Source organism: Anoplolepis gracilipes, unplaced genomic scaffold, assembly GCF_047496725.1.
Source record: "Anoplolepis gracilipes unplaced genomic scaffold, ASM4749672v1 Contig21, whole genome shotgun sequence".
Lineage (NCBI taxonomy): Eukaryota > Metazoa > Arthropoda > Insecta > Hymenoptera > Formicidae > Anoplolepis > Anoplolepis gracilipes.
The window spans coordinates 235,648-252,090 of NW_027328671.1; the positions used below are offsets into that span (position 1 = coordinate 235,648).

The 16,443-nt window shown below is 30.1% G+C and overlaps 1 protein-coding gene across 3 annotated transcripts; it reads right to left on the reverse strand.

Annotated features, from left to right (window-relative positions):
• Positions 1–10,350: 10,350 nt before the first annotated feature.
• On the reverse strand, positions 10,351–13,565 carry LOC140675836 (uncharacterized). 3 transcript variants are annotated; one of them, XM_072910453.1, is made up of 7 exons: positions 13,027–13,565; positions 12,792–12,951; positions 12,536–12,585; positions 12,345–12,451; positions 11,733–12,191; positions 11,521–11,640; positions 10,351–11,438 (listed from the first exon to the last, which is right to left on the reverse strand). In XM_072910453.1, the coding sequence occupies exons 3-5, from the start codon at positions 12,580–12,582 to the stop codon at positions 11,881–11,883; spliced, it is 465 nt and encodes a 154-aa protein (XP_072766554.1). In that variant the 5' UTR covers positions 12,583–12,585; positions 12,792–12,951; positions 13,027–13,565; the 3' UTR covers positions 10,351–11,438; positions 11,521–11,640; positions 11,733–11,880. The 3 variants fall into 3 exon arrangements, with proteins under 3 accessions (XP_072766554.1, XP_072766553.1, XP_072766552.1); XM_072910452.1 differs by having other exon boundaries at positions 12,536–12,627; positions 13,027–13,564; XM_072910451.1 differs by having other exon boundaries at positions 12,536–12,951; positions 13,027–13,564.
• Between the last annotated feature and the right edge of the window lie 2,878 nt (positions 13,566–16,443).

Sequence of the window (16,443 nt, forward strand, 5' to 3'; positions counted from 1 at the left end):
GGCTTTTACAATCAAGAATAACTTAGAACTTGAAAGGCAGAATAATGAATTACCATTAGGTAATATATTAATATTATATACTTAAGAAATATTATGTTAATTAAATATGGAAAGAAAGATCTCTCTCTTTCTTGCCTGTGTTATTCCCTGTTCTTATTGCCTGGCATAGTACAATAGCCCTAACTTACATCTTACGCGCTTGTTTGTATACATATGTATAATGCATTCAAAAGCATAATCGCTCATTGAGCGCTCAATGAACAACTATTCGTTGTATATGCACTTATATTTATCGAAATTTTAAAAGCTATGTTGATCATAAGTAACTACTCGCTGAGCGGATCTGTCAAAACCTTGAGTTGCAGAATCCGCACCAGCGATGTTTTTATGAAACAAGTCGGTAGGTGCTGGGACTGTTTTTCTTAGATGACAAAGTCCGCACCGACGATGTTTTTATGAAACAAGCTGGTGGGTGCTGAGACTGTCATCTTTAAGTAACAGAGTCCGTATCGGCAAAATTTTTATGAAACAAGCTGGTAGGTGCTGGGACTGTCATCTTTAAGTGACAGAGTCCGTATCGGCGAAATTTTTATGAAACATGTCGGTGAGTGCTGGGAGTCTCCCTTAGATGACAAAGTCCGCACTGACGATGTTTTTATAAAACAAACTGGTGGGTGCTGGGATTGTCACTTTTAGATAGCAGAGTCCGCACCGGCGATGTTTTTATGAAACAAGCTGGTGGGTGCTGGGACTGTCATCTTTAAGTGACAGAGTCCGCATCGGCGATGTTTTTATGAAACAAGCTGGTGGGTGCTGGGACTGTCATCTTTAAGTGACAGAGTCCGTATCGGCGAAATTTTTATGAAACATGTCGGTGAGTGCTGGGACTGTCTCCCTTAGATGACAAAGTCCGCACTGGCGATGTTTTTATGAAACAAGCTGGTGGGTGCTGGAATTGTCACTTTTGGATAGCAGAGTCCGCACCGGCGATGTTTTTATGAAACAAGCAGATGGGTGTTGAGATTATCACCCTTGAGTGACAAAGTCCGTACCACCGATGTTTTTATAAAACAAGCTGATGGGTGCTGGGACTGTCATCTTTAAATGACAGAGTCCGTATCGGCGAAATTTTTATGAAACATGTCGGTGGGTGCTGGGACTGTCTCCCTTAGATGACAAAGTCCGCACTGGCGATGTTTTTATAAAACAAACTGGTGGGTGCTGGGATTGTCACTTTTAGATAGCAGAGTCCGCACCGGCGATGTTTTTATGAAACAAGCTGGTGGGTGCTGGGACTGTCATCTTTAAGTGACAGAGTCCGCACCGGCGATGTTTTTATGAAACAAGCTGGTGGGTGCTGGAACTGTCATCTTTAAGTGACAGAGTCCGTATCGGCGAAATTTTTATGAAACATGTCGGTGAGTGCTGGGACTGTCTCCCTTAGATGACAAAGTCCGCACTGGCGATGTTTTTATGAAACAAGCTGGTGGGTGCTGGAATTGTCACCTTTGGATAGCAGAGTCCGCACCGGCGATGTTTTTATGAAACAAGCAGATGGGTGTTGAGATTATCACCCTTGAGTGACAAAGTCCGTACCACCGATGTTTTTATAAAACAAATAGGTGGGTGTTGTAATTATCATCTTTGAGTGACAGAGTCCGCACCGATGTTTTTATAAAATAAACTTTATATATATGGATTATTAATAAATTTAAAAATTTTATGATTTATGTCACTGCCTCTTATGTACTTGTCAACATATTTTCTATATACTATACACTATTCACTATTTTTTTTTAATTTTATTAAAATATTTATTCTTTATAGTTGCGAGATCTCAAAATATATCGTCAATTAGCATTTTGTAAATATGTTTCGATTTAAAACGTTGGAATATTAAGTTCATATATTAATGTTTATATTATTTAATTTGAATTAATATAATATATTATGTATACATACTTAAACAAATACATACATATACGTATGTAAATAATTTTATATCATTAAAAGAGGTATATTTTATATAGGTATATTTGAATATTGTTATCTGCTTTCTTATTTACGCTTATTTTTTAGTACTATTTTTTATCTCTATTGCTTTAATATAATTTTCAGAAATATTAATAAGTAATATAATGTAGAACGGTTATCACGTCTTTAAGACGAACCCTGTCGAAAGCCTGTTTCAAATTGACGAAGCACAGATACAGTGGTTTGTCGAACTCGATGGATTTTTGGATTAATCATCGTAGGATGAAAATCCCGTCCATTGTCGATTTATTTCGCCGGAAGCCCTGCTGTTGCTGTAACGTTCCTATGATATTGCAGCAACAATAAAATGTCCGTTTGTAGAAATATTACAAAACATTGCAGCAACATGGCAATATAATATACATGCAATAATACTTTATATATATTTATACCGACATAATATCCTTAACACTTGAAAAAATAATAAAAATTAGACCTAAAAGTCAGACGCAGGATCTAATACTTAGTTTTTCTGTATTATAATACTAACGAAATTATAAAATGTAAACTTTTCGGTTTCAATTCTTTTTAGTGACAGAAAAAAATAATGTTAATCATTCACTGAAATGAGTCGATTTGAATTTTATAATTTCATTATTATTCTAATACAGGAAATTTACACATATTAGATCTTCCGCCTGTCACTTATTGTTAGATAAGCATTTTTTATTTTTTTATTTAATATATTATCAAGAGTCAGATAATTATTTTATTCTTAAAAATATATAAAATTAAATTATTCTAAAACATATATGGATTTATTACTAGTTTTTATTTTTACGTAATTTTCCATATTTCTTCTCGTTAAAGCATAATAAAAGCTAATTTTAATTTCTAAAATGTTTTCTATACCAAAATGTACTTCTACCATTCCATATTTAATTTTACATTTAGTTTCCCTTGGTGTATTCATCAGTGTTCTTACATCTTTAGGTAAATCTCGTATTTCAAGATTATCATTACAATTACGTAAAATATGTAATAATGTATTGATTGAACTGTGTGATATTCGATATTTTAAAATCCATAATCGTAAAGCACCAGTTAGCTTTGTGGAACCTACAGAGATTATAGACAGTTGATTATTTTCATACAGATATCTCAATTTATTATTATCTTTTATGTCAGTCAAACTATCGTTATTTCTTATTTGACGAAATACATGGAATGTGACCCTAATTCTTTATTCGAACCTGACGAAATCGTAAATATTGTTATTTCTTATTTTAGTTAGTAAACATTTTTCATTTTCATAATTTAGATTTAAGAATGTTTCATTGAATAGTACATTCACATTATTTATTTCTTGATATTGCGATTGTAAAGCTGAATCATCTATTGTAGAATCTGTATTGTTTGCCGATGTACTGTTATTTTGAAATAATGAATTATTGTACATATATTAAAATTAATATTTTTACTTAAATTTTCATTATTTACATCTTTCGATTGAAGTAATAACTGCTGTCTAATTAATTGACTTTTTCTACATTTTGATAAAAATCTAATCTCTTTTGGCATCTTTACACTTTACTCATAAAATATTTTATGAACTAAACTGTAGAAACTAAACTATAAATATTAAAGCGATAATTCACAAAAATTAAAAGTAAATGTAATAATAAAAAAAAGAAAACTGAATTGAATTTAAAATTTCAATTTGTAATGTTGTAACAGAACGCAAGAATACGAAAGAAATATTACATACTGTAATGTTTATGAATTATGGATCCAATACATTATCTTCTGTCTGAAGTCTTGCGTTGCTCTTTTCTCTTCTCCCATAACGTTGATTTCCAAATCTGAACCACTCTGCACAAGTATCGTAAAATTCAATATCTTTTAATGTAGAATGAGCATCCAAAAGAGAATCTATAATAAAATCAAAGTCAACATTAATTATTTTTAGTTTAATAATTTACTTAGCATTAAATATATTGAAATATCTGTTCATATATATCGTCGGCTTTCAAGTAAAACACAGATTAAAAGTCTAAATTTTTCGAGTTTTCTTGAGATCTATTTGACCAGAATGTCAGATTCTTTAGCTGGTGCAATCTAAGTCTCTATTTTCATTAAAATTGTGGTACTTCAATAAATTAATAAGTTTATTGTAAGAGTAATAATAGTGAAAAAAGAATACTTTAAATTAAAATCATGATTTTTTTATTTAATAATTTGTTTTACTTTTAAGCCAACAATATCATCCTACCTCTAATCATTTTTAGTAGAGTCAATTTATCGATGCCGTAATTATTTTTCCTTCCCTTCAGAGAACATTGTTTTGCTAAACTGTCATCAAATATTGAAGACAATACTCGCTTAATATTTTCATGAGCTGAAGGTCCACCAATTTTTCCAAAAAAAGTTTTTGGTAATAGGCGTAATATTTTAATGAAAAATCGAGAATTTATAATGATAATTGTTAATGTATATTGTTACGTCTAAGCGGGTCGCGGCTCCTGAGAGTACTCGGACCTTCCACCTGACCGGTCGCTTATTTCAGAAGCTGAGCTTCTGGGGATTTCCCGCGACTAGGGCTATCCGGACGATGAATATTCTCCCTCGAAGGCGATGTATTAGGTGATGTGATGGCATGACGCGTTTTTATTATCTGCGATGGTGTTACCTGCTGTAGTGTGTGTAATGATATGGCAACGGCGAAGACGGCAATTACTGATTAAGAGAAGTCTCGTAGTATAAATCCCTTGTGGTTCTACTAACGAATACCTTGATTGGATCCGCTAACGAATAGTAGAAAATATTTCTATCTTTTAGATCTCGGAGGAAGTCGGCGTAGGAACCGATACACCCTTCACAGTCAAACGGGAAAAACTCCGCAAAATTACGAGAACATGCAATGCAATGTATACCGGTATAACACGCGCTGTCGATGACAAGGTGAGCGTTGAAGTACGCGTAAAAGTTCTTATCGATATTATCCGAGTTCAGGAAACAAAAGGCGCAATACGGAATCAGTTTCGATCTATGAGCGAACTCAAAGATATAAGCGCAACGAACGTTCTCTAGTCGGTGGCGCGCTTCAACGACTGGAGAGGAGGGGTGGCCCTCCTGAACAGGGTGCAGACGTCCGTAGCACATGTAGATGTGTTCTTAATTGTTTATAATTATTTATTATTATTCATACGAAATGTTATTGCTATTTGCTGCCGGGAGAGTAAGTCTCGGGTAACTAAGTCTACAAATAATCGAATAACGGTAGGAGGGTTTCTTGTATTTATTTAGATTTAAGCTCGATTGTTTATAATTTGTCAGATAAAATAAAGCGCGCGTTGCATATTATTTGCGGAGAATATTATTTCGAAGGCAAATATTCCTTCGAAAAGATCTGGTTGAGAGTGAAACTGGTCAAAGTAAAACCCAGGAAGTAATAAAAAAAGGGTCGGTCGTAAAAATGAATTCGGCAACGAGAAGGGAAAAATTATTTTGAAAGATTTGGTTAAGAGTGAACTGATCAGAATGAAACCCAGGAAAGGAAAAAAAAATCGGTCGTAAAAGTGAACCTCGACGACAAAATAAAATCTGCGCATTTCCAGGTTTTCGTGTTTTAAGTGGTTTTATTTCAGAATATTCGTTACATTTATTCCGCGTAAAATTAGTCCAATATTATCGGCCGTTCTGCGGAACCCCAGTGTTCGGGGGTGGAATTCCCGTAATTCAAATATAGGATTTCGTCGCGTATTTGAAGGTAACGCGTGTTCCTTGGGTCTCTTGGCACGTAATTCAAGGACGACAGGGGGGAGAGAACAGTCGCTGTTTTGCCAATTATGTTGTTGTTATTGTCCTCTTAATCAAAATAATTATAAAAAATGTATTACAAAATAAATATTTTCCACAGAGAAAATTCATTAACTTATTAAATTTACCATATTTTTTTTTTACTTCATTTAATTTTAAAGTTGCGAAAGATCTGAAAATAAAGAAAAACATAATAATTCTAATTTTAAGCCTTTTGCAACCACTAGTATCTTCAGTGGAAAGTAAAAAAGAGCTTCCGGATGGATGCCGCGTTCTGGGACGTTATGCCGACGTTTCACAAACGTTACAGTTTGCATCTTTAGGGCTAGGAGCCTCGATAGAATATCGTTTGCGAAATGTCGGCATTACGCTATCTCAGCACGCGGCATCCATCCAGAAGCCGTTTTCATCGAGGATAAAATTATAGAAATTAAGAGAAGGAAAATATAATTAATAACCTTCAAATACTTTGCAGTAATGACTTCGAAAAATATTACATGAACAAGAGGCACGTGTCATGCATTAACATCTTCGACCGCGCAAAGACTCGTTTCTAATATACGTCCAAACTTATTGAGATTTCTGAGTATTATTATTATTTAAACGATATTAGGCTTTGATGTTGGGCTCAATGAAAAATTCTATACACTCACTTGTTGATCAAACAAACAAATGTGTTGCTTTGAGGTACTAATAATAATATATATAAAAACTTTCATATTTTTATATTCTCAAAAATACAAAAAAATGATTTTATTTGTCCTTAGAATAGAGTGCCTTTCGCAGTGTGAGTCTTTAACGCACACAGTCAAATGTAACATAACTTGTTATTTTAGTGTAATATTACATATAGTTATATTGAAAGATACCTATTTGTTCCCAGTGAGCAATAAGCTATCAAAAAGAGCTCTTAAAGTATTCAAGTTTAAGAGTTGGACATCAGACAGCACTATCTTTATGATAATATAATGATATTAGAAAGTCCTCTAATGCGTCGCTTTTAGAGAAAAAAAAGATTTATGTGACATCTAAAAGAATACTACAACTTGACTTCTTATAAATGTCTAGAAAATGTTAATGTTAAGAATTTCTTATTTATACTATTATTTTATTACATATTTTATTATTTGAAAAACAATATACTCAATAATAATAATAATATATATATATATATATATATATATATATATATATATATATATGTAATTTTTTTTATTACAAATGTATAAAATTTACACCATTTTAGAAATTGTTGTAATACAAAAATAATGTTTGCTTATGTTTACAAACATAATAAAATTAACAGTAATATATATTAAAATTTTAGTTTTAATATCTTTCTTATATATTAAATTCTTATATATCTTATTATACATATATTTCAGGCTATTATAATTATATATTACATATAAGTAGAAAATAAAATTGTGCGATAAACCGAACTGAAATATTGCTATATTGCACACATGTAGAAAATAAAAATCTATGCCAAACCGAACTGAAATATTGCCATATTGCACATATGTAAAACAAAATTTTTTAAAAACTAAACCGAAAAATAAAGAAAAAATTAACAGTTATTAATATATTTCTAAACATTTCATTTCTTCTTTTCATGGCGTTTTATATTTTGATTAATTCGATCTCCAGCATGCTGTAGCCAGTTTTTACAGCTTGGATTGAATGACAAGAAATATTTGTTCCACTAATACTCATGATTACTTCTGAAAAAAAAAATATTTATAATTAATTTTGTAATAAAAAAAATTAAATTTTAAAATATTTATAAAATTATTAAAATTATAAATTCTTTAACAAATATTTATTATTTTCTAAAATAATATTCCGATTATATATTATACTTAAAAATTTTACTTTTAAAAATTATTAATTAAGAAATGTAAAAATATAAATGTTCCCAAAGGAAACTAAAACTTGATTGAAAGGAAATTAAAACTAAATTTTTGAACATTAAAAGTATAGAGTGAACAATTAATGAAAACAATTTAACTGAAAAAATTATATATCTCCATAATATAACATAGTAATTATTATAGATTAAAATATTTTGAAAAAATTGTAACAAAAATGTTATAACTTTTTTCTTATATTTTGTAAAATTACAGATAAACATTTTATTAGATTACACAAAGTACCCAAAAAGTGACATAAAGGTGTGTACATGTATAATGATGTCGGACGTTAGAATCTAAATTTAAAAATTAACTTTTTTTCTATAAATATAACACTTTTAATCAAGGAGATGTATGTGCGCGCGCGCGTGTGGGTATGTGTGCGTGAGTGTGTATTACGTTAATCGCACAATGCCAGGCAATAGATTTGTTCGCGTTGCTCGCACTTTTTGCACTTTAATTCTAGTGAGTTCTCTAGGAATGTAATAACTGTAGAAATTTATTTAGTTATTTGTACAAAGTAGCTCAAACGGCAAAGTGCATAATTGTCGATCATGGTACGTGAAATTATTAATGAAATATTACAAAATATTGAAGAAATAGCGGATATATCAGATGATGAAGAATTTTTACCTCCAATTCCAGCATATTTGGATGCTATACATGATGCTGGTATATAATATATATATATATATATGTTATATACAATAATATTTTGCTCAATAAACAAATTAAATATTTATTATTAATATGTATACTAATATTATAATAATTATTTGATAAAGAATAATTTCTATTCTGTTATATTTTAGATAATGAAATGTTACAATTAATCCAATTAGGATTAAGAGGTATACAACGTATTCACCATATCAAAGTAAATAATTACATAGAAAGTGTTGTTCGAAATTATATTAATAAGGACTTCATAATGTACTTTCGTTTATCACGTTCAGTTGCATATAATCTTATTGAGCGTTTTGCAGTAATTTTTACATCTTTGCAAGGTATATTTCATACACACACATTATTTATTATTTATTTTTGATAACTGTACATAATTTTTAATATAAGAAATTGATTACATACTTATTTAAAAAATTGTAAATTATAAAAATAGATATTTTAATTATTAAATGTAATTAGATTTTATTCTTTTATTATAAAATTTTACATGTATTTTTATTTATCCAATCTTCAACATTACAGAACATGCAGGATATGCGCCAATTTCAGCAGAAAAACATATTTTAACATGTTTATGGTTTCTTGGTCATGAAAGTGCAGGATATCGTGACGTCGCTGATCGGTTTGGAGTTACAATTAGTACATTGTATGTAATTTTAACAAGAGTTACAAACTTTTTAATGCAACTTGCTCCAAATATAATAAGATTTCCGAAAAAGAACAAACAATGACATATTTTCTACAAAAAAAGAGTTTCCTGGAGTTATTGGTATTACATTTATAATCTATTTTTCTTATATATGTAAATCATGTTATTTAGAATTTATTTATATACATAAAATTCAAAATTTATAGGTGCTGTGGATGGCACGCACGTCCGAATTGATAAACCAACACAAGATCACGATTCCTATATAAATAGGAAACAATATTTTTCTATACACATACAAGGTGTAGTAGATCACAAATTTAAATTTTAAGATGTGTTTATTGGATATCCCGGATCGGTACATGATGCAAGGGTTTTTCGAGAATCTAATTTGTACGAATGTCTTCAGGAAATATGTCCAAGTTAGTATTATATATGTTTACATTATTAATTTATTTATTATTTCATATTAAATATGTTTATATTAATAATTTATTTATTTCATATTAATAAACGAAAAAAATTATTTTAGGAAGTTCTTATATACTTGGAGATAGTGCATATTCTTGTTTGGAATATTTAATAGTTCCATATAGAGACAACGGACATCTATCACGAGCTCAAAGGCATTTTAATAGTAAATTAAGTTCGTGTCGTGTAGTAATTGAAAACGCATTTGGTTGTTTAAAACAAAGATTTAGACAACTGTATCATTTCAAACTTCGAAATATTGTACGTATGGTGCAAATGATACATGCTTGTTGCGTTTTACACAATTTGGCGAACATACACGATTTAGAATTGTTGGAACCTCCATGTGACGATGAATATCCAGATCCAGAAGCTAATATAATAAATATTAATAATGATGAAGTTATTCCTGGAAATGAACGTGGTCGCCTTTTACGAGACGAGTTGTGTCGCCAATTAATTACTCAATAATATAAAAAAAGTCATGAAATATATAATATATACGTTTTCAATTATTATATGACACGAACGCGTTTTCATACTACCATTTGCACGTGCAAAAGAAATACATAAATAAAAATTGTTTATAAGAAAACTTTATTATTATAAATTATTAACTTTATAATTATAAATTATGGATTAAACACTATTCTTCTCATTGTCAGTCCTTCGTGATAATAGATGCATTAATTAATATCCACGTAAGATATGTCATTGTAAATTTTTATCTTGCAATTTTATAAAATAGTTGAATTAATAATAAGATTGAATAATATGTATATTTATTGTTAAACACAATATTAAACATATTATTACAAAACAATATAAAACAGGACACGTAACTCGTATTTAATTTAATAATAGAATAATTTATTATTATTATAATTTTTAGAATAATTTATAACTAATTAATAATACATTAATATCTAAAACACTAATTAATTTGCAGTACTACTATTTTTTTAGTATAAACTATTATCGAAGATAGGAACATTTCAGAGAATTATTCCTGCATATAATGCGCTATAATCTCGCTCGATGGAATTATGATAGGGCGTAAGTAGATGTAATTACAGTGTTCAATGAAGATTAATTAAAGCTCAACTTCTGCATCCTTAAAAAAACTACTTAACGTTACAGAAATCATTATTTTGTTTACTTTTAACATTAAGAGCAATTTTTAAATACATATGTATTTAACGTAAAAATAAACTTAAACATTTAAAACAAAACAACATTAAATACTTTTACTATTCTTATCAAAATATTTGTACTATAAAGAACTTATTACGATTAGAAATAACAAAATTGTACTATGAAGAACAACTTATTACGATTAAAAATAAAAAGTTATATTAAAAATTGAATTTAAATAGCAATGAAAGCGTACAATTATAAACATTACATAGGAAACTTAAAAAACTTTTAAATATTACATAAAAAGAATTTGCAGAGAGCTTGTTTAAAAAAAAAATAAACAATTAAACATAAATCTTCAAACTCAATATACATATGTACTCAAAATGTTTTAATCATCACTGTAAGAAAATGTAGCAACATTTTTTGCAATTTCTCTAAGAATTTTATTTTTTTCATCTCTTTTAGCGTTTATTATAGCCCATTGTTTCTTTGAGGAGTTTACAAAATCTTCTTGAACTTTTCTAATATTTTTAAATTCTTCAAAAATCTGCATTTGTATGCTTTCATTGTGTTGCCTTTCATTGTCTCTTCTTTCAGAAATATATGTATCTAGAGCAGCATGACATTTACTTAGATATGCAGTAGTTGAATTTCGTCGTGTCTTATTTGTATAACTTTGTAGTTCATCTTTTTTTAAATTTTGTACATTTTCAATGGAAATTCCAATGTTTGATGTATCAGGATCATTTTAAAATTCTTCAGAGGCATCAATTACATTGTTAACTCTATATAAAATAAATTGTCATAAATAAATTTTATTTGTTCATTGTTTATACATATTATACTTACATACTTATACATACTTACATAGCATTATTTTCTTTATTAGAATTAGAATTTAGTTGTTCTCTAAGTACCAACCCGTTCCTTCCTGATAAAGCAAGTGGTTGTATGCTATGTTTTTCTCCTAGTAAGTCTGTTAATTCGCTATAATTAAAGAAAATTATTATTTTATTCAAATTTTAGTCAAATCTTAAATACATATATCACATTAAAAAATTGTATTTAAAAATACTTACGCTTCATATTTACAAGTTTTTGCTCTGCCTGTCATTTTATTATTGCTAATCATGTTTTTTGAACGAACGTTCTAATGATTTTATTTTATTTTCAACTTGTAATAGAGTTACGGAGTAACCACTATGTCCCATAGTCTCTGCAATTTGTTTATACAGTAGTTTTTATTTTCCTTGTACTGACTAGATCTTTCTTCGATTTATATATATCTAACAATAATTTTGTTGATGTATCCTTCCACAAAAATTGTGAACTTGTTTGTAATACAGTTCCATTTTCATCATTTTGATCATTTTCATTATTTTGATTATTTTGATCATTTTGTGGTCTGCTCTCAAATATTTCTCTCATCCTTGATTGTGGAAGATTTATACAAACTTGCGTTTCATCATCAACAATTAAATTTAGAGTACCAGAACAAAAATCAATGTCATTTTTGGGAATTTTAAACTGTCTTCCATCTGTGAATAAAAGAGATTAAAAGATAATTTGAATTTATTATATAATTATATTATATTAAATGAGCAATAACACCTTTAATATAAAAATGTCAAAAATTAAATCTTATCAAAGATAAAAAAAATTCTTAAAAAAATTTACTTATTTTTTTATACCTTTAAGCATGCATATCGCATATCCATCTATATCAAATTTAATATTTCCCAAGGCATCCAATATTAAGAAACCACGTCCGAAATTTGTCATTTTGTATAGTTTTTCTCTAAAAAGTATTTAAAAAAACTATTTACTTGTATATTCTAATCTCAATTAAACATTAAGAGGTTATGTATTATTTTATATTTACCTCCTTTTTAGTCTTCGGCCATTATTGCACGTTTTACTCTTCCTCATACACTTAGTGCAAAAGTTCAAAAAGTACAAGCAACGCGAATAAACCTAATAGGAATTGGAACAAGAAATAACGTAAGAAAGAAAGAGAGAGATCTTTTCTCTTTTTCTCTCTTTTCTACCGTTAATTTCTGTTTTTGTTCCTATTGCCTAGCATTGTGCGATAGGCCTAATTCTGACATATTTAAAAGTTTGAGAAAATAAGAACATACCGATAATTACGTTAACTAATTTCATGCATCTGATTTCTATTGTATTTTTTTGTCCCGTCCAGGAGAGTTTGTAGGCTAAATGATCTGTTAAGGTGAGTTTCAATGCATTTCTCACGTGATGTTCCGCATCTTTTCCGCCTACAGCTTTAATTAATTTTTTCTATAAAAGTATTAAATTTAACTGTTATATATATTTGTTTACTTTAATTAATTTGAATTGATAAAGAGTACTTACATATTGTAATAAAGCTAGAATCTTGCATTATTAATGTATTAAATTCCTCTAATGCTTCTGGTGTTTCAATTGGTAAATTTAAATTTAATGTATTATTTTCTTGTAATAAATTTGGGTTTAGATCTAACAACATTTGTTGGATTGTAACCAACAATCATATTATTTTTTTAATGTCATTCCGACAATCTTCTATTAAGAAAAATAATATATATGTACCCATGTAGCACATGTTCGTTTTATAAACGTTTTCTAAACGTATCCAATATTTTTTAACCGTCAAGCACCAATAAGAAACGTTTCAACAGAAACATTTTTAAAATCATGGTTTAAGAAACGTATATTTTACGTTTCTATAAATAGAACAAAAATTAATGTTTTAATTCAAAATTATATATATACACATTATTAAGACTGTACTTATTAAGACGATCCCCAGATAGCACAGAAAACTAAAAGATGTCTAAAAGATGTCTTCTAAAAGTCATAATTACGTTAAGTCGATGAAAAGATGACTTTTTGATCATCTTTTCGACAAGACAAAAAAGATCTATTTTATAATATACTAATATAATATAATTTTTAATATTTTATAATATTTTATAATATAGTGTTCTTTTGTTTGCCGCTACGTGGCGTGTTCAGACTTAACTCGTATTCAAGTTTTCATAACATGTATATAAAACCTAAAAAAAGGGGTACTAAAAGTATAATTTAAATTATGTCTTTTTTGTCAGTTTGACTTCTGATGTAATCTCGAGAAGAGATTCAGAACATGAAAATAGATGGATTATATCCATATTTGCATTATTTTATTGAATCTGTGGATAAACAAATTTTTTACAAATAAAGGAAAAAAATCGTATTTTGACAGTTTCTTAAACGTTTTTTTTTGTTAGAAAATGACGTTTCCCTTAACGTTTTTTAAGTGGACATTTTAACCAATCAGAAATGTTTTTAAAAGCCGGTTTTAAAACGTTTCGCAGAAACATTTGTGAAACGTTTTTGAAACGAATATGTGCTACTTGGGTTATTTCTCATTCGACGTTTCATAAACCTTCCTTGACCAAACAAGGAACTTTATTAGCTCCCTTATTTCAAGGAAAGTCACGAGCTTCCTTAAGGAGGAGATTTTAACCTTTTTTAGCGGATGATGCGCAAACATAACCTTTTCAAGTTAGCTGTCACATTTCAATTTGTTATTATTTGTGATGTTACGCATTCACATTAAAAGTGCATGATGGACAACGAATTTTTTAATGATTCTGACGAAGGATTTGAAGATGAAAATGTAGAGGATATATTTCCATTAAATTGATAACAAACATAGAATTTTATATTAATTATCAAGAATAACATTTATTTATAAGAACACTGATAGTTATTTAGTCACTTATAAAAATAATTAAATATTTTACATAACTTTGTATAAACTGAAATACATATAAACATATAGAAATATATAATAAAAACATAACTTGTATCTATAGCATATTATTAACAAAAGTCATTTTATCATATTTATAGATATATTATTTACATGTATTACTCTTGAGCGCTTCTTCCTCCTTCAAAAGTTTTACAAGAACAATCTGCTCCTCTGTTTCAGCAATCTTTATTTTTTTACGATGAAGCTCGCGCTGTTGCTCAATTGCTTCGCGTATTTTTATTAATCGTAACTCTTTCGTCACGGATATTCTGAAAATCGAAATTATTTTATTATTAGTATTTCATTATCATTAATTTATTGCAATAAAGATTATTACTTTTTTCTACTTTAATTTTAAAAAATGACAATAAAATCTTATTCATATTAATAATAATAATAATTATTTATGTGGGATAATATTTTCTTGCTATCTATTAAATAGTTAAACTATCCCGAAAGAAAAGGGACACTAATCAAACGGAAAATTAAATCACCTCAAAAAGAAACCTCGCGATAAAACTGCACACACACTAATGTCTTAATGTCTTCTCCTGATGTGTCATAATATTTTTTTTTTTGCTATTCAATTGTCGCGGACTTATGTCGCGCTCTCATGTATGCATACGCGCGTCGCGCATTTCGCTGCCAATCATGCATCAATCATACGTACACACCAATCACGCGTACATAAAACAAATGCATCTTCTCTTTCTCTCACACACACACACTCTCTCTCACACTCGGCCATTCTGACCGGACACTCGCCCCGAATGTCTGCTGCCTTTATCTTCTTCTTCACTCTGGTATAGGTCTTCGCCGTCATCGCTTGTCCAAGGCTTCATGGAATCAGCGGCAGATGAGGTCTGCTTGGGTCCTTCGCCTTCTCCTATCCGGCGCACCACGTAGCGATCATTGCGCAGGACTTTGATAATCTCATATGGTCCATAAAATTTATGAGTGAACTTAGAACCAGGTCCTAGTTGCGTACGACGAATGGCAACGATATCGTTTTCACGATATTGGAAGGCTTTCTTTCTGCCTTTATTGAAATTACGCTTGTTTTCTAATTGGGTTCGTTGGATGTTCTCTTTTGCTTGACGACGCAGTTCTTCTCGCTCATTGTCAAACGTGGTGATTAGCTCGTCGTTCAAGAGCTCTTTGATTTGTGGGTCATCTGATAATCGTGCGTCTACTCCAAATATCAACCAAAAAGGTGTTGCTCCAGTGCTTCGATGCGGTGAAGTGTTGAGACATCTTTGTGCAACATCCAAATGTCGGTACCATTCGTTCGGGTTGGGCGCTGAAAGCTTTGTCAATAGCGGTATTAGAGTACGATTTACCCTTTCTACCTGACCATTGGCTCTGGGTATCCCCGTAGTCGTTAAAGTGTGTTCGATGCCCTTCTCGCGGCAGTAAGTCTCGAACTCCTTGGAAGTAAACGCCGTACCTCTGTCGGAGATGATTCTTCGAGGATTGGTAAAGATATAGGACTGCTTTCGTAGCCGGTCAATAACTTCCGCTGACGTCGTCGATTTTGTTCCATACAGCCAAACAAATTTGCTGAAAGCATCTATTAAAACAAGAATATGCGCGTAAGACTTTTTGATAGATGGCAACGGACCCAGGTGATCAATGTGGAAAGTATCAAAGGGTACGCTGCCTTTCTCGAGAGGATTAAGAAAACCTTCTTGTTTTCCTTGTCGTCGCTCGGCCAGGATACACGGAATGCAGTTCTGAATCACCTTTTCCACTTTTGATCTTAAACCAGGTATCCAGTAGTCGTTTTGGATGAGTGTCTCCGTTTTGTTCGTTGCGAAATGGCCTCGTTCATGCATCTTTCGTATTAGCTGCAATTGCATTGACCTAGGAATCACAACACGTACCTCGTCGCCGACATCTTTATATAGTAAACCGCGTTGCATAGTGTAACCCTTGAGTCGTCCTTCTCTCGCTTTCTCGATCTTTTCTTTTAGGTCGTCGTCGTCTTTTTG

Excerpts from the sequence above, each read along its gene's own strand:
- LOC140675836 (XM_072910453.1), bottom strand. The coding sequence starts at position 12,582 with ATGAGGAAGAGTAAAACGTGCAATAATGGCCGAAGACTAAAAAGGAG. Across the intron at positions 12,452-12,535 it reads GGCCGAAGACTAAAAAGGAG|AGAAAAACTATACAAAATGA; the intron begins GTAAATATAAAA and ends AATACTTTTTAG. Across the intron at positions 12,192-12,344 it reads TGCGATATGCATGCTTAAAG|ATGGAAGACAGTTTAAAATT; the intron begins GTATAAAAAAAT and ends TTTTATTCACAG.